The sequence below is a fragment of the Schistocerca gregaria genome, chromosome 2, assembly GCF_023897955.1.
Source record: "Schistocerca gregaria isolate iqSchGreg1 chromosome 2, iqSchGreg1.2, whole genome shotgun sequence".
NCBI lineage: Eukaryota > Metazoa > Arthropoda > Insecta > Orthoptera > Acrididae > Schistocerca > Schistocerca gregaria.
The window spans coordinates 102,785,209-102,810,653 of NC_064921.1; the positions used below are offsets into that span (position 1 = coordinate 102,785,209).

At 42.4% G+C, this 25,445-nt stretch overlaps 1 protein-coding gene across 1 annotated transcript; it reads left to right on the forward strand.

Moving 5' to 3' along the window:
- The first annotated feature begins 3,838 nt into the window (after window positions 1–3,838).
- LOC126336436 (uncharacterized) lies at window positions 3,839–19,155 on the forward strand. The gene is made up of 2 exons (XM_050000129.1): window positions 3,839–3,912; window positions 17,983–19,155. The coding sequence occupies exon 2, from the start codon at window positions 17,983–17,985 to the stop codon at window positions 18,964–18,966; it is 984 nt and encodes a 327-aa protein (XP_049856086.1). The 5' UTR covers window positions 3,839–3,912; the 3' UTR covers window positions 18,967–19,155.
- The last annotated feature ends 6,290 nt before the right edge of the window (window positions 19,156–25,445 follow it).

Here is a 25,445-nt window from a genome sequence, read left to right on the forward strand (position 1 = left end):
ATCTATTTAACCGACGGTTCTGGACTAATTGTGAATTCCGAGTCCGTCGACCAATATTTCCTCCTCGTCCACGAAGACGTGGCATTGTTTTATGTACGCAACTTATATTTGAATATAATACACTTAATATTCACTGAAATGCGACACCTGAAATATCAAAAGACACCGTACAAAAAAATTAAAATGTGAAAATAACGAAACACACTTAATATAACACACTCAAATTAAAATGTCAAAAAATAAAAGAAATCCTATGCACGTAACTTATATCTGAATATAATACGCTCAATATTGCACACAAAAATGCAACGCCACCTACCGTGCTGATTTAAGAATGTAAATTTTCCAGGCCCCCACTTGAATGCATACACGAAAATTCATTTAAATCGATCCAGCCGTTTAGTAGCAATATAGACAAATAACCTGGATACCGACTGCAGAGCCATCTGCCGGGCTGATTTATGAATCTAAACCATCCAGGGAGCCAACCAAACGCATACAAAAAAATTCATTCAAATCGGTCCAGCTGTTTAGGAAGAGTTCAGTGACATACACACGTAAGTAGAATTATGAAGTTAAGCCCTGTTCCAGGTGCATTTTGTTAGCATAACTGACCCCAAAAGAGAATGCAGCCATTTTAGTAAATTAAAGCAATGCCCATTTATCTGTAATCGCATAATATCAAAGAACAACATTGTAGAGCACCCGCAGTATCAAAGTATGAGGTTTTATAGTGTCTTCTCAGCACACATTTATCTTTCAAGAACCATTTTGCAATTTTAGTGGAGGAATGTAATCATAATTTATTTTTCCTAAATCTCAATTAAAATTTCAAACAGTGTGTGCTACTTGAGAAAGTGTGTGTGTGCTGGGGGGGGAGGGGGGGGGGAGGAAGAGAGAGAGAGAGAGAGAGAGAGAGAGACAAATACGTAGTAGCAATGGTCTCTAACTCTTACTAACCCTCCACAGAGGGAGGGGAGCATCTAATTTTAACCTCTAACTCTTGGAATTCATCTAACAAAAATTTAAGCAACTTAAACCCTGCTCTAGTTAGTTAGTAATGTATTTTAACTGCTGGTAACTTTCTCATCTTCTTATGAACTTTAATGTATGCATCATACCAACAATACTAATATATGCATTTAACCACTAATTCACTCTTTACTTCATGTTCTTTGGACAGAGGACCTACATCAAAAGAACTATTGGCTCAGCTGGATTACTTATGATGCCACAATACTAATAAGAGCTCAGTAATAAAACATCTGTTAAGCGAAATAAGCCAACGTGATAAAGGAATTGAATAACTGAAGCATGAAAAGAGACAGTATTCGCAAGAAATACGCGAAGTGAAACTTAAATTGGAGAGATATGAGACTTTAGATATGTCATCCAAAATTTTGTGTAAATCTTCCTAGACTTTACAAATGTGCTCATTGCCTGATGAGTATAAGAAATGTCACACTGCCCAGTATCTAGCCATTTGGTATCAAATACTCTTGGAAATTACTTCTAGTTTTCCCCTCACAATAATTAATTAGATAGCAAAGGTGGGAGGAAAAGTAGAGCCATACAAATCATGTGATAATGTTTTTTTTACAGTAGGTGCCTTGTGTGTATGTGTCTTTCAGAGGGATAAAGTGAATAGCCGTGCGTCATACAGTTATTTATTTTTTGCACTTTATCGCCAAAGGGAAATTCATTCAGAATTGATGAAGGCGAATAAGAAGTGCGTTCCTTAATATTCACAACTATGAAACTGATAGAAGAATTCAAACGTGGCTGTACCTTGGGCGATGTTAGATAACGAACGTACGAAATCGTGGACCAGAAAGAGGAAGTCTATTTCATCTGTCGGAAAAGTTACGCGCAATGCTTTCTGGGATGAAAAATTCATTCTTTTATTGGTTATTCTACAGAAGCTAAGATAATAACTCATGAATACTATGCAATGATTGTCAAGCAACTAGATGAAACAAAGGCGAGGCACCTGAATCGCAGAAAATGGTTATTTTTCGTCGTGGAAACGAGAAAACTAAAAGTTAGAATTAAGAATAGTAGCAACATCTAAACTATTCACTAGATTTGGGGCCCTCTGACTTTCAGCTATTCTCACGTCTAAGTAAATTCGTATTGGTAAAATCGATCTTTTACCACCAGACGGAGAAAAATTATATTTGTTTTTGTATATGAAGGAATATCGGAGTATGGTGATGCATTAGCTCCATATTTAACAATCATATACAACCGCTCGCTCGACGAAAGATCCGTACCCAAAGACTGGAAAGTTGCACAGGTCACACCAATATTCAAGAAAGGTAGTAGGAGTAACCCACTAAATTACAGGCCCGTATCGTCAACGTCGATATGCAGCAGGATTCTGGAACATATATTGTTTTCGAACATTATGAATTACCTCGAAGAAAACGGTCTATTGACCCACAATCAACATGGGTTTAGAAATATCGTTCCTGTAAGACACAACTAGCTCTTTATTCACATGAAGTGTTGAGTGCTGCTGACAAGGGATTTCAGATCGATTCCGTATTTCTGGATTTCCGGAAGGCTTTTAATACTGTATCACACAAGCGGCTCGTAGTCAAATTGCGTGCTTATGGAATAATGGAATATCGTCTCAGTTGTGTGACTGGATTTGCGATTTCCTGTCAGAGAGGTCACAGTTCGTAGTAATTGACGGAAAGTCATCGAGTAAAACAAAAGTGATTTTGGGCGTTCCCCAAGGCAGTGTTATAGGTCCTTTGCTGTTACTTATCTATATAAACGATTTGGGAGACAATCTGTGCAGCTGCCTTCGGTTGTTTGCAGATGACGCTGTCGTTTATCGACTAATAAAGTCATCAGAAGATAAAAAGAATCTGCAAAACGATTTAGAAAAAATATCTGAATGGTGCGAAAAGTGACAGTTGACCCTAAATTACGAAAGGTTTGAGGTCATCCACATGAGTGCTAAAAGGAACTCGTTAAACTTCGGTTACACGATAAATCAGTCTAATCTAAAAACCGTAAATTCAACTAAATACCTAGGTATTACAATTACGAACAACTTAAATTGGGAAGAACACATAGAAAATGTTGTGCGGAAGGCTAACCAAAGGCTGCGTTTTATTGGCAGGACACTTAGAAAATGTAACAGACCTACTAAGAAGACTTCCTACACTACGCTTGTCCGTCCTCTTTTAGAATACTGCTCCGCGTTGTGGGATCCGTACCAGGTAGGACTGACGGAGTACAATGAAAAAGTTCAAAGAAGGGCAGCACGTTTTGTATTGCCGCGAAATGTGGAAGAGAGTGTCACAGAAATGATACAGGATTTGGGCTGGAAATCATTAAAAGAAAGGCGTGTTTTGTTGCGACGGAATCTTCTCACGAAATTCCAATCACCAACTTTCTCCTCCGAATACGAAAATATTTTGTTGACACCGACCTACATAGAGCGGAACGATCACCGCGATAAAATAAGGGAAATCGGAGCTCGTACGGAAAGATATAGGTGTTCATTCTTTCCGCGCGCTATACGAGATTGGGATAATAGAGAATTGTGAAGGTGGTTCGATGAACCCTCTGCCAGGCACTTAAATGTGATTTGCAGAGTATCCCATGGAGATGTAGACGTAGATGTATCATCTACACTAGTAAGGCGGGGGGTCGTATTGTAAACTTCTTAGTTTTGAATTTACTGACAGCACAACTCAATGACAACAAGCACAGAGGAAAATGCAACAGTGAGATTCGGTGGCGGAAGTGTATTTTATGTATCTCGACCACTCGGAGAGATAAGGAGGAATAGGACGAGGAAGAGCGATAAGCGGTTTCGACAGAGCGTCTCGGTCTCGCTCCAGATAAGAGTCGCACATTCTCAGTGAGGACCACACCATTTCAGCAACAGGAGAGGTAAGAGCACTCTGCGCGCACGCAGAAAGCTGGTTTATATACAAAAAGTCCGTAACACTGTAACTGCGAACAAGGGTCTTCTATGACATTTCATTTTAACATCTTGATAAAAAAAAATTGTGGACGATGAAGGTGAAGTACTCGATGTTGCATTCTTTCATTTACGTTTCTTTGTTTTTCTTCGCTACAAGAAAATGCATGTCATCCTTAACGTGAGAATGCAATCTTCTGTGCGGACACTGTGATTGCTTACATTATTCCCATCGCTTGCCCGCCTACACTGTTTTACGACGAGCTGAAAACGAGGCATGCAGGGGTTAAAGAGTCACCACGAGTGGCTGGAGCCACATAGCATTCCTTGCAGCTGCTCCAGAGAAGCCAGAGAAAGATTACTATAACGAAAACGGGGATCTAGTTGGCCAGCAAATGTTCGTAGCGGCCAGTCTTCGAAAAAATGTTTGCTGCGGCAGATACGCACAGGGCTCTGAAACGATGAGCGTATACTTTCAACCATTTGCACTGTTGTGTTGGCAGAAGAGCCAACACCGTGTTACTATTGGAGGCCGAAATGTACGCGTTTAGCTCAAGCAGGCTGGCGTCAGAAGAGAAGGACTATACTGACGTGAGATCTGGAACATGACAAGGAATTAGAATTCAGAAAGCGGACGTAGTTAGTTTGATACTTAACTTTAAGCCATTAACGATGAACGTCGCTCTTGACGGTACATGAGTCATAATATTATCTTTTCAGAGGACATAGTAACTGAATATGGCGCCTTGCTAGGTCGTAGCAAATGACGTAGCTGAAGGCTATGCTAAACTGTCGTCTCGGCAAATGACAGCGTATGTAGACAGTGAACCATCGCTAGCAAAGTCGGCTGTACAACGAGGGCGAGTGCTAGTGAGTCTCTCTAGACTAGACCTGCCTCGTGGCGGCGCTCGGTTTGCAATCACTGATAGTGGCTACACGCGGTTCCGACCGCGGCCGATTTAAAGGCTACCACCTAGCAAGTGTGGTGTCTGGCGGTGACACCGCATGCACACTACTTCCTGCAGTTGTAATGATGCCGTGATGTATATCCTTACCTGCGAGCTACCAGCAGCATACGTTATCAATCGAGTCTTAGCTTCTAGAAATTCCTGCCCACGCCTTTTCCGGCAGCCAGGGCACTGCTATGTTGCTAGGCAGTACCGAATGCGGACAGTCAGTGGTAAGGTGAAGTCCATCGAGTTAGCGTGTCCGAAAGAACAGACACCACTTTGATCCTGCAGCCGCTATGAATCAAGACACAAAGGAATTAAAAGACATTAGGTACCAGTACCATTGATTTACACTGAAGAGCCAAAGAATCTCGTACACCAGCCTAATATCGTATAGGGCCCCTGAGGGCACGCAGAAATGCCACACAACGACGGGGCATGCACTAGATAAATGTCAGAAGTAGTACTGGAGGGAATCGACGCCATAAATCCTGCAGGGCTGTCCATAAATACACTCCTGGAAATTGAAATAAGAACACCGTGAATTCATTGTCCCAGGAAGGGGAAACTTTATTGACACATTCCTGGGGTCAGATACATCACATGATCACACTGACAGAACCACAGGCACATAGACATAGGCAACAGAGCATGCACAATGTCGGCACTAGTACAGTGTATATCCACCTTTCGCAGCAATGCAGGCTGCTATTCTCTCACGGAGACGATCGTAGAGATGCTGGATGTACTCCTGTGGAACGGCTTGCCATGCCATTTCCACCTGCCGCCTCAGTTGGACCAGCGTTCGTGCTGGACGTGCAGACCGCGTGAGACGACGCTTCATCCAGTCCCAAACATGCTCAATGGGGGACAGATCCGGAGATCTTGCTGGCCAGGGTAGTTGACTTACACCTTCTAGAGCACGTTGGGTGGCACGGGATACATGCGGACGAGCATTGTCCTGTTGGAACAGCAAGTTCCCTTGCCGGTCTAGGAATGGTAGAACGATGGGTTCGATGACGGTTTGGATGTACCGTGCACTATTCAGTGTCCCCTCGACGATCACCAGAGGTGTACGGCCAGTGTAGGAGATCGCTCCCCACACCATGATGCCGGGTGTTGGCCCTGTGTGCCTCGGTCGTATGCAGTCCTGATTGTGGCGCTCACCTGCACGGCGCCAAACACGCATACGACCATCATTGGCACCAAGGCAGAAGCGACTCTCATCGCTGAAGACGACACGTGTCCATTCGTCCCTCCATTCACGCCTGTCGCGACACCACTGGAGGCGGACTGCACGATGTTGGGGCGTGAGCGAAAGACGGCCGAACGGTGTGCGGGACCGTAGCCCAGCTCCATGGAGACGGTTGCGAATGGTCCTCGTCGATACCCCAGGAGAAACAGTGTCCCTAATTTGCTGGGAAGTGGCGGTGCGGTCCCCTACGGCACTGCGTAGGATCCTACGGTCTTAGCGTGCATCCGTGCGTTGCTGCGGTCCGGTCCCAGGTCAACGGGCACGTGCACCTTCCGCCGACCACTGGCGACAACATCGATGTACTGTGGAGACCTCACGCCCCACGTGTTGAGCAATTTGGCGGTACGTCCACCCGGCCTCCCGCATGCCCACTATACGCCCTCGCTCAAAGTCCGTCAACTGCACATACGGTTCACGTCCACGCTGTCGCGGCATGTTACCAGTGTTAAAGACTGCGATGGAGCTCCGTATGCCACGGCAAACTGGCTGACACTGACGGCGTCGGTACACAAATGCTGCGCAGCTAGCGCCATTCGACGGCCAACACCGCGGTTCCTGGTGTGTCCGCTGTGCCGTGCGTGTGATCATTGCTTGTACAGCCCTCTCGCAGTGTCCGGAGCACGTATGGTGGGTCTGACACACCGGTGTCAATGTGTTCTTTTTTCCATTTCCAGGAGTGTACGAGTACGAGGGAGTGGAGGTCTCTTCTGAACAGCACGTTGCTAGTCATCCCAGACATGCTCAATAATGTTGATGTCTGAGGAGACTGGTAGCCAGCGGAAATGTTTAAACTCAGAAGAGCGTTCCTTGAGCCACTCTGTAGTAATTATGGGCGTGTGGGGGTGTCGCATTGTGGTGCTGGAATTGCCCGAATCCGTCGGACTGCACAACGGACATGAGTGAATGCAGGTGATCAGACAGGGTGCTTATGTACGTATCACCTGCCAGAGCCGTATCTAGATGTATCAGGGGTCCCATATCACTCCATCTGCACACATCCCACACCACTACGGAGCCTCTAACAGCTTGAACAGTCCCTTGCTGACATGCAGGGTCCATGTATTCATGAGGTTGTCACCATACCGGCACACGTCAATCCGCACTATACAATTTGAAACGAGACTCGACAAACCAGGCAACATGTTTCCAATCATCAACAGTCCAGTGTCCGTGTTGATGGGCCAAGGCGAGGGATAAAGCGTTATGTCGTACAGTCATCAAGGGTACACGAGTGGGCCTTCGGCTCCGAAAGCCCATATCGATAATGTTTCGTTGGATGGTTCGCACGCTGACACTTGTTGATGGCTCAGCACTGAGATCTGCAGCGATTTGCGGAAGAGTTCTGTCACGTTGAAAGATTCTGTTCAGTCGTCGTTTGTCCCGTTCTTGTAGGATCCTTTTCCGGCCGTTGCCGGAGATTTGACATTTTACCGCGTTCCTGATACTCACGGTAAACTCGTGAAATGATCGTACGGAAAAATCCCCACTTCATCGCTACCTCGGAGATGCTGTGCCCCGTCACTCATGCGCCGACTATAACGCCACTTTCAAACTCACTTAAATCTTGGTAAGCTACTACTGAAGCAGCAGTAACCAATGTAACAACTGTGTCAGACACTGTATAGGGATTTGCTAACCGCAGCGCCGTATTCTGCCTGGTTACGTAACTATGTATTTGAATACGAATGCCTATACTATTTGCTTTGGCGCTTCAGTGTATATCAATACCGCAAGTTAAAAATTTGAGCCGTATGAGGGTGCGAACTTGGTGTGCATCTGCACTGAAGGAATAATTCGCCATCATCGCCGTAATTATGTATGTGGTGACTGTTCAAATGGTTCAAATGGCTCTGAGCACTATGGGACTTAACTGCTGAGGTCATCAGACCCCTAGAACTTAGAACTATTTAAACCTAACTAACCTAAGGACATCACACACATCCATTCCCGAGGCCGGATTCGAAACTGCAACCGTAGCGCTCGCACGGCTCCAGACTGTAGTGCCTAGAACCGCTCGGCCACCCCGGCCGGCGGTGACTGTTCTCTCAGACAGACGCACACCAAGGTCGAACTCTTAAGGGAACTAGCGAGATGCGGCATGTTATGAGGCTAATGAGCAGAGACACTACATCAGAAATGTGTGGTATAAAGTTGAGAATTTGGGTGTGATGGGAGGTGTGCTAGGGTAGTGCGTTTGGTTGTATTGACCACTGTGTTCGGATTGCGTAGTGGTCAGCGCAGCTACAGAGAAAGCAGGAGACACTGATTCGAATCAGGGGTGACAGAAATTTTGTAACTTGCCCAATTGATATAAATCAATTGCCAATAGTAGCTAAAATTTAGCTGAAAAAAATGTTACTGGTTAGAAATTTAGAATTTTTTGAGTCATCAGCTTCTGACTGGTCTGATCGGCCTGCAACGATTTCCTCTCCTGTGCCACCCTCTTCATCTCAGAGTAGCACTTGCAGCCTACGTCCTCAATTATTTGCTGGATGTATTCAAATCTCTGTCTTCCTCTCCAGTTTTTGCCCTCTACAGCTCCCTCTACTACCATGGGAGTCATTCCCTGATGTCTTAACAGTTGTCGTGTCATCCTGTCCCTTCTCCTTGGCGGTGTTTTCCACATATTTCTTTCCTCTCCGATTCTGCGCACAAACTCCTCTTTCCTTGTCTTATCAGTCAACCTAACTTTCAACACGACATTTCAAATGCTTAAATTTTCTTCTATTCCGGTTTTTTCACAGTCTATGTTTCACTACCATACAGATGTGTGCTCCAAACGTTCTCAGAAATTTCTTTCTCAAATTAAGGCCTATGTTTGATACTATCAGACTTCTCTTGGCCAGGAATGTCCTTTTTGCCAGTGCTAGTCTGCTTCTAATGTCCTCCTTGCTCCGTCCGTCATTGGTTATTTTGCTGCCTGGATAGCAGAATTGCCTAACTTCATCTACTTCGTGACCATCAATCCTAATGTTAAGTTTCTCGCTCTCCTCATTTCTGATTTTTTCTCATTACTTTCGTCTTTCTTCGGTTTACGCTCAGTCCATATTCTGTAGTCATTAGACTGTTCATTCAATTCAGCAGATCACGTAATTATTCTTCACTTTCACTCAGGATAGCAATGTTAGCAGTCAATCGTATCATTGATATCTATTCAACTTGAATTATAATTCCACCCCTGAACCTTTCTCTTATTTCCATCATTGCTTCAGGACATACCAGATTTAACGGTAGAGACGGAAGACTACATCTCTGTCTTGCACGCTTTTTAGTCAGAGCATTTTCTTGATCGTCGACTCTTATTATTCCCTCTTGGCTCTTGTACATATTGTATATTACCCGTCTTTCCCTATAATTTACTCCTATTTTTTTCAGAATTTCGAACATCTTACACCATTTTATATCGTCGAACGCTTTTTCCAAGTTGAAAAATCATATAAAAGTGTCTTTATTTTTCTTTAGTCTTCCTTCCATTATCATCTGCAACGTCAGAACACTGCCTTCCTGGTGCCTTTACCTTTCCTAAAGCCAAACTGATCGTCATTTAACACATCCTCAATTTTCTGTTCCATTCTTCTGCATATTATTCTTGTCAGCAACTTGGTTACATGAGCTGCCAAGCTGATTGTGCGACAGTTCTCACACTTGTCAGCTCTTGCAGTCTTCGGAATTGTGTAGACGATATTTTTCCGAAAGTCAGATGGTATGTCGCCAGGCTCATTCATTCTACACACCAACGTGAATAATCGTTTTGTTTGGCACTTCCCTCAGCGACTTTAGAAATTCTGATGGAATGTTACCTATCTCTTCTTCCTTATTTGATATTAGATCCTCCAAAGCTCTCTTAATTTCTGATTCTAATACTGATTCCCCTATCTCTTCTAAATCGACTCCTGTTTCTTCTTCTATCACATCAGCCACATCTTCATCATCATAGGTCCTTCAATGTACTCTTTCTACCTGTCTGCTCTCTTCTTTACATTGCAGTAGAATTCCCGTTACACTCTTAATTGTACCATCCTTGGTTCTAATTTTGACTTTCCTATATTCTGTGTCAGTCCCTCCGATAATCATTTCTTTTTCGATTTCTTCATATTTTTCTCGCAGCCATTTCGTCTTAGCTTCCCTGCACTTCCTGTTTATTTCATTCCTTAGCGACTTGTATTTATGTGTTCCTGAATTTCCCTGAACATTTTTGTACCTCCTTCTCCCATCGATCAGCTAAAGTATTACTACTGTTACCCATGGTTTCTTAGCAGTTACTTTCTTTGTACTTATATTTTTCTTTCCAACTTCTGTGATTGCCTTTTTCAGAGATGTCCATTCCTCTTCAACTGTACTGCCTACTGAGCTATTCTTTGTTGTTGTATCTGTAGCCTTAGATAACTTAAAGCATATGTCGTCATTCCTTAATACTCACGTATCCCACTTCTCTGAGTATCGATTCTTTCTGACTAATCTCTTAAACTTTAGTCTACCCTTCGTCTCTACTAAATTGTAATCTGAGTCTATATCTGCTCCTGGGTACGCCTTACAATCCAGTATCTGATTTCAGAATCTCTGTCTGGCCATAAGGTAACCTAACTGAAATCTTTCCGCATCACCCGGTCTTTTCCAAGTGTATCTTCTGCTCTTGTGATTCCTGAACAGAATATTCGCTGTTACGAGCTGAAATTTATTACAGAATTCAATCAGTTTTTCTCCTCTCTTATTCGTTGTCCCAAGTCAGTATTCTCTTCTAACCATATCGTCTAGTCCTTCCCCTACAACTGAATTCCAGTTCCCCATGACTATTAGATTTTCATCTCCCTTTTCGTACTGTGTTACCTTTTCAATATCGTCATACCGAGCGAGGTGGCGCAGTGGCTAGCACATTGGACTCGCATTCGGGAGGACGACGGTTCAATCCCGCGTCCGGCCATCCTGATTTAGGTTTTCCGTGATTTCCCTAAATCGCTCCAGGCAAATGCCGGGATGGTTCCTTTGAAAGGGCACTGCCCACTTCCTTCCTCTTCCTTCCCTAATCCGATGAGACCGATGACCTCAATGTATGGTTTCCTCCCCCAAAAACACCAAACAACAATATCCTGATACACTTTCTCTATCTCTTGAACTTCTGCTTGCGAAGTCGCCATGTATTCCTGAACTATAGTTGTCGGTGTTGGTTTGATGTCTTTTCTGATAAGAACCACCCCATCACTGAACTGTGCACAGTAACACCCTCTCTGCCATACGTTCTATTCATAACAAATCCTACTCCCGTTACCCAATTTTCTGCAGCTGTACTTGGATCGCTGGTAGCCAGGCCTTCTACAACTTGTAACCACTCTCTCTGCCCATGCTGTCTGGGCGCTCAATTATTTGAATACCCTCTCTTATCTACCGCTGCTTCATTTATTGCTGCCTAACGAACACACAGGCTTGATGAAATTATATGCTGTGTTGCCCCACTGGCGAACAATCGACAATGCCACGTGACTTGTTTAAACCACTATTTCCTAAAAGCAGTTATTGGCAGACACAATGTCCCCTTCTCGAAATTATCAGTAGAGATTTCCCCACTCACTTCCCAGTCTTCGCAAGGTTTTGCTAAATTATATTCTTCCACCTGCGACCTGGTTAACTGTTACTAATGAATTTTCAAATAAATTCATGTGTTGTAATATATAACAGAGTAACAAAGTGGCTAAATAGTTGAGTAGATTATTTGTTCCACGCTGGAATTATGTACAGAAATATAGCTGTTCAGTATTAATGAAATACAATTTTTTCTTTTGATTCAGTTTTATTTTTTGTTGCCGATTTCGAAGCTAGGCAGATTCATCCTCAGCTGTCATGATGTGACTCGTGAATCAAACGAGATCCACAAACGTGTGCTGCCTTATAGAAACCAGCTGTGTACTTTCCTAAACTGCATGTATCAACTTGTCTAGCGAAGTGATATATTTATACATGGTGATACGAAATTCCCTTTACAGGCTTCTAGGAAGGATTGTAGAAAAGACTAGATAAAGTTTAGAAAAGAAATCCGTATCCGGAAAAGAGGCATGTAGAAGCTGATTGCATGAACAATGTTTCGAGTACCTGTCCTCGAGTTCTCTTCTACGTGACGAAGGACTTCCTCTTCAAACTCTAGAATTCAGCGTGTCCGTGGAGCACCACAACCAACCCTCCCAGTTTCGAACTTTCTGGCAGCTGTTGTCGGTAATGTACATGATGACATAATTACAACAAAGACTGACGACGGCGTCCTCTTCTCAGCCTACAATGATGTCTGATATTTGAAAGTGATCCGATCTCCAAACTTATTTTATATCTACATGTTACATTTCCGGGCATAGGTTCTTTATCATAACCTCTATGACCCCTAGAAACGCGTAAAAAGAATTTTTAAACACTCTGTAACTGTTGGACAATAATCAGACAAATGGTTTATATAAAGCGATGTGACGGCAACTGAAGGAAATTGTCTGTAGGTAGTGGGCTAGTGGGCACCCAGTGGTGGACTGATTACCTCACATGTTAAATCCCATAGTGCTTAGAGCCATTTGAACCATTTTTGAAGACCAAACAACAACATTCACAAAAAGTCTCAGAAATATCAAAACGGGTACATACACTGAGGCCAAAAACTTGTGGGATAGTGACACGCACATATACAGAGGAAGGTAGCGTCGCATACACAAGCTAGGGCTGTCATATGTATTCAAGTGATTCATGTGAAAAGGTTTCCGGCGTGATTAACGCCGCACGATGGGAATTAACAGACTTTAAAGGCGGAATAGTAGACAGAATGTCAGGTCGACCTCGATGCTTGGTACATTCCATTTCGGTAGTCGGTAGGGAATTCAATATCCCGACGTCCACTGTCAAGAGTGTGCCCACAATATCAAACTTCAGGCACCACAGACTAAGCAGTAGTCGACGGTCCCCACTTAACTACCGAGAGCAGCGGTGTCAGTGCTAACAGACAAGCAACACTACGGGAAATAAGCGCAGAAATCAGCGTGCGACGTACGACGAACGTGTATCCGTTGGGACAGTGCGGCGAACTTTGGCGTTAATGGGCTGTGGCAGCAGACGACCGACGGACCTACCCATAGGTGAGTGATTGAAGGCTCAGTGTGTGCATGCCCGGGGGGGGGGGGGGGGGGGGGGAGTGTGACACGAGACTGTGATATATAACAACAAAGCATTGAGGAATAGGGGTGGGGAAGGACGTAGTAATCATAATAAGCTTAAGGAAACGTAAAAATGCATTACACTTGTATAAAATAGAGTATTTCTCCTTATTAGGAAAAGCATAATGAAAGCTACTTTGGTGATGCATAGCATAAACAGATCAGTGTATGTTTATGACCTATCCTAATCACAATAGATACAGATCTTATTCAGGTTACCTTCCATTTGGAAAGCGGCTACACTCAGCGACTGTTATATTGACTTGTAAATTATAGATTGCAGCAATCAGTTGTCCTTACTTAAATTTTATTATGCAGATCTAGATTTTAGCTAGAAGCTAGCTATTCTCAATGCTAAGAATACAAGACGTACATAGTCACATGTAATGGCTTAACTCATATGGTTTGTATATTACATATTTTGGTATTGTGGTATGTAATATACAAACCATATGAGTTAAACCATTACTTGTAACTTTTTTTATGGCATCATCTTACTATGTGCTTCCTGTATTCTTAGCATGGAGAATAACTAGCTTCTAGGTGAAATGTAGATCTGCATAATAAAATTTAAGCAAGGACGAGTGTTTGCTGCAATCTATAATTTACAGATCTTATTTATTACAAAGATGTTTACTAAGCACAGGGAGACGACAAAATTTCCAGCATATTCAGTTAAACTTGACTTGACTTGACTTGGAGGCTATTTGTATAAAACTCGTTGCTTGTTGGGGTTGTGAACGTAAGAGTACTAGTGAGCTGGAAGGGCAGTAAATGTAGTATTCGAAGTAGATATTAGAGGAGGGGGTGAATAGGGCGTTAAAATGTGTGGAGAGTAGGAAAGGTGGGGAGCAAAGGGAGGGGGGAAGGCAGGGGGGGGGAAGATACATGGGAATAGATAATAATGGACTGTAACTGCAGCACAACAGCGCATCATTCAAGCATTATCAATGAACATAAAAGGCTGAAACATTGCAGACGTAGTGTGACTTTCTTAGATCACAACTGTTCTTTAACCCTTCTTTAAATCACACTATGTCTACAGCGTTACGAGGGGCATTGAATAGGTAACACAACACTTTTTTTTCTGAAAGCAGGTTGGTTTTGTTCAGGATCCCAATAAACCATATTAATCCAAACTCTTTTGGCTACAACACCTCATTTTTCAACATAATATCCGTTCAATGGGACAGCCTTACATTATCTTAGTGGGACGGCCTGTATGCCTGCACAATACCACTCTGTTGGTCTACGTCTTGTTGGATCAATAATATCCCCACCATTCACCTACTGCTTCCCATGGAGTGCATCTTTCATTAGGCCAAACAGATGGAAGTCGGAAGATACGAAATCCGGGAAGCAGTTTGGATGAGGAAGAACAGTGCAATGAAGTTCTGTGAGCTCCTCTCGGATGTGCATACTTGTGCTAGGTCTTGTGTTGTCATGGAGAAGGAGACTTTCGTTTGCATTTTTGTTAAGACGAACAAGCTGCTGTCCTTTCTTCAGTTTCCTTAGCGTAGTGCTGATGTGTGTGCCCGACTGGAACGTACTAGATCGGACTGGTTTGCACGACCTTGTTGCGATAATGACAGCGCCTCGCCCAACGACTCACCGTGCTTTTGTTCACTGCCAGGGTTCCATAGACATCCTGTAAGCCCTTAGGAATATCGGCGATGCTCTGGTTTTCCGGCAAAAGAAACTCAGTGACAACTCTCTGCTTGGAACGTACCTCCGTTGCAGACGTCGTTTTAAAGACTACGTATAGCGTTGTTTCCTATTGGTACTTAAGAAACTACAGAGGCTAAATCGGAAATATTCCATTATATCCCACAAGCAATTAGGCAATTTTTCAACCTAAATTGATCGAGAAAAAATAACTGTGTTGCGTTACAGTACTTACTGAATGCCCCTCGTATCGTTATCATAATTACGTTGTATTACCACTGCATCATACACTTTTACTTTACTACATATATTACGACCATTTCAAGACAAATTCACTATTCCATTACCACATTTCTCCTCAATATAAACTTTTTATGATCGTATTAAGAGGGTTGTCCAGAAAGTAAGTTCCGATCGGTCACGAAATGGAAACCACAGTGAAAACCAGAAACGTTTTATTTGCAACCGTTAGGTACACTTTCCACCTACTTCTCTACATAGTCACCTCTCCAGCTTCGAGTTTCGTCGTAGTATTGTATCAACTTCCCAATATCCTCGTCCTAGAAAGCAGCCGCCTTTTCTTTCGGCCAGTTATCTGCACTGGTCTGCAGCTCGTTGTCTGTGGAAAAATTTTGTCTTCATAGCCAGCGGTTCTTGTGAGCAGATATGAGACTCAGGGGCAGCCAATTACGGACTGTATTGTGGGTGATCAAACACTTCTCATCGGAAATGCTGCAGGAGCGTCTTCATTGCCCTTGCAGTGTGTGGCCAAGAATTGGCATGAAGAAGGAACTGCTCGACAGTTGCGTTATGTGGGCTGCATCACACAGGCGAAATCTCTAACCAGGCCCTCATACTTGGCGGGAGACGCTGTTCCCTACGCATCTTTACGTGCTCACTGTTCACTCAAAACTGAAAACAGCGACGCGACACGATCGACGGGCATATTAGAGACACTGCCCAACATATCTGTGCAAAACTTTACCCCATTTCCCCAGTGGTTTCCATTTAGCGACCGTTCGGAACTTAACTTCTGGACAACCCTCGTACCTTTTACATTTTAAAACAGCGTTTTATTTATTAATCTGCGTGTGTCATTGCTACCATTAACACCTGTGTACCGAAAACACGTCTTTATCAACATCTCACAGTACCATATTTCACTCATTAACCTCTGTATGCTTCATTCTAATTTTTGAAAACCAGCAACGTAACAAAGGCACACTAAGCAGAATGAAAATTTTATTTCATCTCTCCGTAGTTTTGGAGCTTCATTTTTGCATATAACAGTGCTCACACATATTCATTATTTCAGTCCAATATACTGCATTAATTGTGTCGGGTTTAATGAGTCTGTTAGTCTTTAAAAAAGTTCTAGGCGCTTCAGTCTGGAACAGCGCTGCTGCTACGGTCGCAGGTTCGAATCCTGCCTTGGGAATAGATGCGTGTGATGTCCTTAGGTTAGTTAGGTTAAGGTAGTTCTAAGTCTAGGGGACTGATGACCTCAGATGTTAAGTCCCATAGTTCTTAGAGCCATTTGAACCAAATTTTGTAGCATTGAAGTTATATTGATGAAAGCCTCTTCAACACAATACAGAATCAGTAATGGTCGTAGTAGAGTGGCTCGTACCCTACTTGAAGCAGATTCCGAATCATAGCGTTATTCCACATATTCGTATGATTCAGGAATCCATATTCATCACGTAGCCGACATGAATATCACCGAATTACCTAGCTTGTCTCCTTTCGCAGCCTTGTGAGATTAAAAACTAAACTGTCATAGGCCTATAGTTCTTCTGCAGATAACAGGAGTTAATTAGAAAACAAGATAAGTTTGTTTTTAGACTATAGCAGTATGACAAACCGGTACGAACCTCTAAAAATGTCCAATCACAGTTTTTTCTACTCTGGTACGTGTCCCGTCATTGGAAAACTACGTTCTTCTTTGTGCAATAAAATTTCACAGCTGACATGCACAGTTTGTTTTTGGTTTACATCTCGGGAATAGTTAATGACAGACATAATGTCCATAAGATTCCAAATTACTAGTCGAAAGTGTTAGCAAAGTTCATCGTCTTGGATTTAAATCTGAAAGAATAGATAATAGTTGCAATCTGGATTTGTACTTAAAAGTCTTTGTCCATGTACAAACCATTGAACATATGCACAGTGTACATGTTCGGCTCGTAAATTCTTGACAAAAGTTTGTACCCAACATAGACGAAAACATTTCGTATTGACTTACATTTTAGGTATAGACATTTACATGTTGTATAATATCATTCTGTTAGACACTGTCCTGTGGAAGAACACCATGAATGTTACTATTGTGGTTATCAGTAATACTGTTACGCCATGGATATTCGCTTTTCCAAAGTCGTGGGACAAAAGTTTTGTTGTAATCTGTGTTACTTTCTTCACCTGGCATTGGTACAAATAAGAAAGTGTTCATTGGAACAAAAGAGCTGTAGGCAAAGTAATTCAAAATGATAATAACCTCTTTATTAACTGGTACAAGCAATGGAGTTACTCCTTTTTATACAGTTGCTACCCAGTATTGCCTCCCTTGAAAGCAATATATTTGCGCCGTCGTTGGCCTGAATTTCATTCACGTTCTTTGCAGAAACGTAATGGAAGCAACTAATTATCCCACATTCTGGCGTTTGTCTTCAGTACTAGTGTTCACTTCTACAAACTTCTTCATCAATCTTTGCACATTACATTGGTCAATGTTGTCATCCCATCATAGCTGGCATCACACCTCCACCAAAACGCAGTAAAAAGGCGTAACTCAAGCTGTCAGTCTGATATTTAACTCAAAGGAACAATGCTTTTTTTAAATTTAAAGGCACTTGGGCAACGTGAGCAGTTTCAATAGCCTCTACCAGCTAATAAGAAGGTTATGGCCATTTTTATATCAGTATCGCTACAATACTCGTACAGTCACAAAATTTCTTCTTCTATGACAAATTTTCTTTTTTGTTTCAGATGGTGACAGAAAGAAGAAGGCTGCAATGGGGTCTACTAATTCTTTTCTTCCACAACGTCATCCTTAGTGTTACCTGCTTTTCAACTGCTCGTACAGTATACGAAGCACTAGAGAGCAAAGTTATAATTTGCTCGCAGAACACAAACTGTCACGCAGTTGCTTCAGTGTCCGTTCCAGTTGAAAACGATACTCCAAACGAAGTACCCAGTGCTATTCAAGACACAAATAGCATAAAAAATACAACAATTCCTCTGTACAACACTAAAGGAGTGATATTGTCACCACAGACCACCAAGACAAATGTTGCTAACATCCCCAAGTCCATTACTATCCTCTACAACAAGAAAAAAGTAATGAACTTGTTCGCAGATTCATCTATTGACACATTAGTCGATTTCGTCATAGACATGGTGAAACAGGAGATAACGAAGAGAGGAAAGAGCCAAATACAGATACCTGACATTCATGAGACATTTCGTAAGAGAGTTGGTCCTTTAAAGGTTAAAGGAACATTCGATGCCAAAAAGGGTTGGTTCAAATCTTTGTCGTCTTTATATCGCTCTGAGGGTATCTCTGTTTCGAAAACTGGCAGCATTCTGACAGTGACAGCTGGAGTCGGTCTAAAAAAAATGGTACTCGGATATGACCAGTACAAGGCAAGGTTTGAGCATATTGGCCCTAAGGGACTTGTCACGGGAGAAGTGGACCACAATGCAGTTGAAGTCAAGCTGACCGTGGACCTCAGTGGCTCACATTGTAAGATAGCACTGGCAGGGCTTAGATTTAAGCAACTCAGTAAACTTAAGATTCATTTAACTGGTCTCGGTAAGCTGAGTTGGATATTCTCAAAGGTAGTTACTTGGATAACCAACACATTCAAAGGCAAGATCATAGACAGTGCGGAGAGAGAGTTGTCTGAAAATTTGGAAACGGTGCTTGGACGAATACATTGTTACAGTAGTAAAAGAAATAGTTTCCTGTGACAAACAGATACGTCTACCGTTTTAATTTCAAACATAAATCGCAGTAGACACTTCAGACACCTACAGAAGTAGGTTGATGGTGTATCTTCAGATGTGAGCTCTGCATAGCAGAAACGTTTAAAGAAACACACATTTTATAGTTTATTAAAATTATTTATATCAGAAGGTTGATATTGCTGCATGTGTGTTCAATGAAATAACATTACATTTTTCTTCAACAGCTGATGCGAGTACTTACAAGTAACGTGTCCCAACGAAATAACACATGCTGTGAAAAATATGTTAATCTCTTCCAGAACTACTTTAACAGAATATTTCACACATACTTGTATTTGAAATGTGATGGTTTCTTGAGTGCATGTGTGTACAATGTAAATCATAAAATATTTAGTTTTTTCTAGTTTTCTAATAAATTTATAAATATCACAGAATGTTAACGTTAAAGTAAGTACACTGTCAAGTATGAACACAGAGCAGAATGATTTTTCACAAGGTGGTGATGAAGCCACGATTCCCGTACATTTTCATCCAGAGTTTGTGCCTATCCTTACCTTTTACAGCCACAGCTATAAATGTAGCTTTCTGGAATCAAGCTGCATCGTTGGGAAAGAGCAGGAGTTTCCATATATAACATTCCCCAGATGCGGTGACAAGGTGGCTACTGAAGAAAACTACTGACGCTAAAGCTATCCTTCTGGAAGCAGGCAGTACAGATGGCGGCGACGACATAAATGCTGAAAGTACTGGAGAAACAGTATTGGTCAGTATAGTGTATCTTGGATGGTTCATCACTTATGGCTTTAAGTGGATTCCCTCCATTGTTTGAGCGCTATGAGTAGCTCCAGCGATCTGATGGCGCAGTTAAACAACGAAGGATCGCTAAAGATCTGCAAAGTATAATATATGAGAAAAATAGTGATAAACTGTAGTATTAGAGCTGCACCTTTTTTAGATTGCAATCAGCTAATTGGTATCCCTGCTTAAAGGAAGTCTCTCTAATAAGGGATCCACATTCATGGAAGCTCAGATACCTAAGTATAGGATTTATCAGGAGGTAGATTGGGTGATGGTTCACCTTATGGAAAGTAGCAAAAATCAGTTGCATTCGATGACTTCAGTATTAATTCGGTATATGATTGTGCAAGAAGAAGTATGTTGGAAGATCTCCTCAATTTACATGGTCTGATGCAGACAGCATTTTTGCAATCAGGGTGAAGGAGAACAGTAGCACAACCATAGACAATATTTTTATTCATTCTTCATTACTAGATAGGCATTTTGTTAGTAAAACGGTTAATGGCCTTTCAGCCCATGATGCACAAACTTTGACACTAAAAGGTTTTTGTATTCAAATGCATGTCATGTGTAATTACACACGATGTAGGAAAGCTAATCCAATGGCAGTAGAGAGTTTTTGAAACCTCATTAAGGAACAAGAGCGGCAAGATGTTTGTGGTGCTGATAACATACATGTCAAATATAATGATTTCCATAACACATTTCTCATATTCTTTGAGAGTTGCTTTCCATCAGAACGTTCAAAACGGTGTACTAGCAGTAAAAGGCAGCCTGGGTGGCTCACTAACGGGAAAAGGATATCATGTAGAAAAACGTGGGAATTGTACCAAAATTTTAGAAGTAGCCACAATCGAGTTACAGTACCTCATTACAAACAGTACTGTAAGGTGCTTAAAAATGTTGTTAGGAAGGCAAATAGTACATCGTACGCAAATAAAATAGCTAATAAAAATGTTCCACTAACTGATAAGTCAGATATACACTCCTGGAAATTGAAATAAGAACACCGTGAATTCATTGTCCCAGGAAGGGGAAACTTTATTGACACATTCCTGGGGTCAGATACATCACATGATCACACTGACAGAACCACAGGCACATAACACAGGCAACAGAGCATGCACAATGTCGGCACTAGTACAGTGTATATCCAACTTTCGCAGCAATGCAGGCTGCTATTCTCCCATGGAGACGATCGTAGAGATGCTGGATGTAGTCCTGTGGAACGGCTTGCCATGCCATTTCCACCTGGCGCCTCAGTTGGACCAGCGTTCGTGCTGGACGTGCAGACCGCGTGAGACGACGCTTCATCCAGTCCCAAACATGCTCAAAGGGGGACAGATCCGGACATCTTGCTGGCCAGGGTAGTTGACTTACACCTTCTAGAGCACGTTGGGTGGCACGGGATACATGCGGACGTGCATTGTCCTGTTGGAACAGCAAGTTCCCTTGCCGGTCTAGGAATGGTAGAACGATGGGTTCGATGACGGTTTGGATGTACCGTGCACTATTCAATGTCCCCTCGACGATCACCAGAGGAGTACGGCCAGTGTAGGAGATCGCTCCCCACACCATGATGCCGGGTGTTGGCCCTGTGTGCCTCGGTCGTATGCAGTCCTGATTGTGGCGCTCACCTGCACGGCGCCAAACACGCATACGACCATCATTGGCACCAAGGCAGAAGCGACTCTCATCGCTGAAGACGACACGTCTCCATTCGTCCCTCCATTCACGCCTGTCGCGACACCACTGGAGGCGGGCTGCACGATGTTGGGGCGTGAGCGGAAGACGGCCTAACGGTGTGCGGGACCGTAGCCCAGCTTCATGGAGACGGTTGCGAATGGTCCTCGCCGATACCCCAGGAGCAACAGTTTCCCTAATTTGCTGGGAAGTGGCGGTGCGGTCCCCTACGGCACTGCGTAGGATCCTACGGTCTCGGCGTGCATCCGTGCGTCGCTGCGGTCCGGTCCCAGGTCGACGGGCACGTGCACCTTCCGCCGACCACTGGCGACAACATCGATGTACTGTGGAGACCTCACGCCCCACGTGTTGAGCAATTCGGCTGTACGTCCACCCGGCCTCCCGCATGTCCACTATACGCCCTCGTTCAAAGTTCGTCAACTGCACATACGGTTCACGTCCACGCTGTCGCGGCATGCTACCAGTGTTAAAGACTGCGATGGAGCTCCGTATGCCACGGCAAGCTGGCTGACACTGACGGCGGCGGTGCACAAATGCTGCGCAGCTAGCGCCATTCGACGGCCAACACCGCGGTTCCTGGTGTGTCCGCTGTGCCGTGCGTGTGATCATTGCTTGTACAGCCCTCTCGCAGTGTCCGGAGCAAGTATGGTGTGTCTGACACACCGGTGTCAATGTGTTCTTTTTTCCATTTCCAGGAGTGTATGTACTGTGTTTAGGAGTCACTTTCTAAAAGTAGTCTAACCGACCAATTTAAATAAAAACTTGATTCCTACAGAGAATCACATAACTCTCTTTAAAAATGGCTTTCCAAGGCTGTTATCTGAAACACTCCGCCGTTGTGCTATCAAGAGGTAGATTGAGTTAACAATCAAATCACTGAAGACTAAGGACTCTCATGGATAAGATGAAGTATCTAACAGAATACTAAATAACTGTGCTCCACATGTTAGCTATGTACTTAGCCATGTTTGTAATTTTTCCTTTAGGAATGGTCAGATTCCTGAACGATTAAAGTACTCAGTAGTAAAGTCGCTTATAAAAAGGGAGAAAGGGATAATGTAGACAATTTTAGACCTAGTTCTATGCCATCAGTATTCGCTAAAGTTATTGAAAAGTCATTATATGGAAGGTTAATTGATCATTTTATTTCACATAATTTTCTATCAAATGAACAATTTTAGAAGTGGTTTAACAGCTGAAAATGCTATATTCTCTTTTCTCTGTGAGGTACCCAGATGAATTAAACAATAGGTTTCGAATGTGAGGCATCTTTTTTTATTTAACTGAGGGATTTGATCACAAAATATGGCTCCAGAAGTTGAACCATGTGGTATAGGGTAGTAGCTCGTAATTGGTTCACCTCTTACTTTAATAACAGACAGCAAAAGGTCATTCTCCACTACATTGAGAATGGCACAGTTGAATGGGAGATGCCTCAGGGTTCAGTGCTGGGGCCACTCCTCTTCCTTATTTATATAAATGATATGCCTTCTAGTATTATGGGTGATTCTAAAATACTTCTGGTTCCTGACGACACTATCTTGGTAGAAAAGGATGTTGTGTGCAATGTCGGCACTGTTTCAGATAGTGTAGTTCAAGACATAAATTCATAGCTTGTAGAAAATAAACTATCGCTAAATCATAGTAAGACTGAATTTTTACAGTTTCTAACACACAATTCAACAAAACTTGGCATTTAAATTACACAGAATGGGCATGTAATTATTGAGACTGAACAGTTCAAAATTATAGGTGTTCAGACAGATAGTTAACTGTCATTGAAAACCCTTGTTCAGGATCTTGTTGATAGGCTTAATGCTGCCATTTTTACTGATAGAACATTATTTGTAGTAAGTGATAGTAGTCTACTTTGCTTGTTTTCATTCACTTATGAAGTATAGTATTATATTTTGGGGCAGCTCTTCCCATTCTCAAAGGATATTTTTTTGGCTAAGAAATGGGCAGTTCGGGCATAAGTGATGTAAGGTCGCGAAACTCTTGTCGACCTCTGTTCATTGGTGTAGATATTCTTTAACGTAGTTTTTTGTTAACAATATGTGCTTATTCATAAGAATTATCAACTTTCAGTCAGTTAATAGTAGGCAGAAATCCAATTTTCATTTGGATCACAACTCTTTGACTCTTGTGCAGAAGGGCATGGAGTCTTCTGCTGCAGCAATTTTCAGTTAGCTGCCACAAGAATTCAAAAATCTTCGCAGAAATCCAAGCGTTTCCTTACGTAATATGAAGAGTTTCTCCTTGTGTCACTCCTGTTCTGTCGAGGATTGCCTTGAAAAATTAAGCTGATACATGTGTTATATTGTTGATTGCATTTACATAAATTTATAGCTTGCCCTCATTTTACGATTCATAATATTTTATTTTATTTATTATTACTTTTGTGTGGTAAGTTCATATCCTGATACTTTCCATCATAATGGAGATTTGATTCTCAATTTGGTCCTAGAGAAATAGACGTGTAAAATGAAAATAAAAATAAAGACGTGTAATATTCAGTACGTACAAGAACAGAAAGGAACAAAATGGCTCTGAGCACTATGGGACTTAATATCTATGGCCATCAGTCCCCTAGAACTTAGAACTACTTAAACCTAACTAACCTAAGGACATCACACAACACCCAGTCATCACGAGGCAGAGAAAATCCCTGACCCCGCCGGGAATCGAACGCGGGAGCCCGGGAGCGAGAAGCGAGAAAGGAACAATAATAGTGGAAGACCGAGAGGTAAGTGCTAGGATGAAAAAAAGGGCGTAAGACAGGGATATAGCCTTTCGCCACTACTGTTCAATCTACACGTCGAAGTAGCAATGATGAAAATAAAAGGAATGTTCTAGAAAAGAACTAAAATTCAAGGTGGAAGGATAGAAATGATAAGATTTGCTGATAACGTTGCTATTCTCACTGAAAATGAAGAATATTTACAGGATATGTTGAATGGAGTGAACATTGCAGTGAGCACAGAATATGGACTAGAGCGAATCGAAGAAAAACGGAAGTAATGAGAAGTAGCAGTCGTGAGAATAGCAATAAACTTAACATCAGAATTGGAGAAGGAGCAAAGAGGGCGTAGAAAGATGACTAGGACTGGCAAAGGACATTCCTGGCCACGAGAAGTCTGCTAGTATCAGACATCGTCCATAATTTGAGGAAGAAATTTCTGTGAATGTACATTTGAGCACAAAATTGTATGTTAGCAAGTCATGGACTGGATGAAAACCAGAAGAGTATCAAAGCATTTGAGATGTAGAGCTACGGAAGAATACTGAAAATTAGGTGGACTGATCAGATAAGAAGGTGAAGGTTCTCAGCAGAGTGGGCGAGGAAAAGAACATATGATAAACACTGACAACAAGAAGGCACAGGATTATAGGACATATGTTAAGACATCATGCAACAACTTCCATGGTATTAGATGGAGCTGTAGAGGGTAAAAAGTATATAGAGAAGGCAGAGACTGGAATACATCCAACAAATAATTGAGGACGTAGGCTGAGAGGGCTACTCTGAGATGAAGGGGTTTGCACAGGAGAGAAATTCGTGGCGGGTCGCATCAAACCAGCCAGAAAACTGATGACTCTACCCAGGTAAATTACACAGCAGTACAAATTGAAAATTAAACACCTCTGAAGATCTATTTGTATAGGACAATGATACAGAAACGTCTGAGAACTCAGTATCGCGTACAAATTAGAAAACTTGTGCTAATCATGAAAATTCATAGTTGGGAACTCTACTTGGCACAGTGTCAGACACAACAACTCACATAATTTTATTCAGTCAAGATATATGTCAAGAGGGTGATCAGGAAAAAAGGCAACAAAATGGATATGCTAGAGTGATCGGAGATGACAGAAATTGTCAAGACCCGTGCATTCCGATTACTCTTCCTAGCCCTTAGATTCGATAAGAACACCTCTACAGATATTCCGAACTTCGAAAACTTTGTGACACTTTTTTC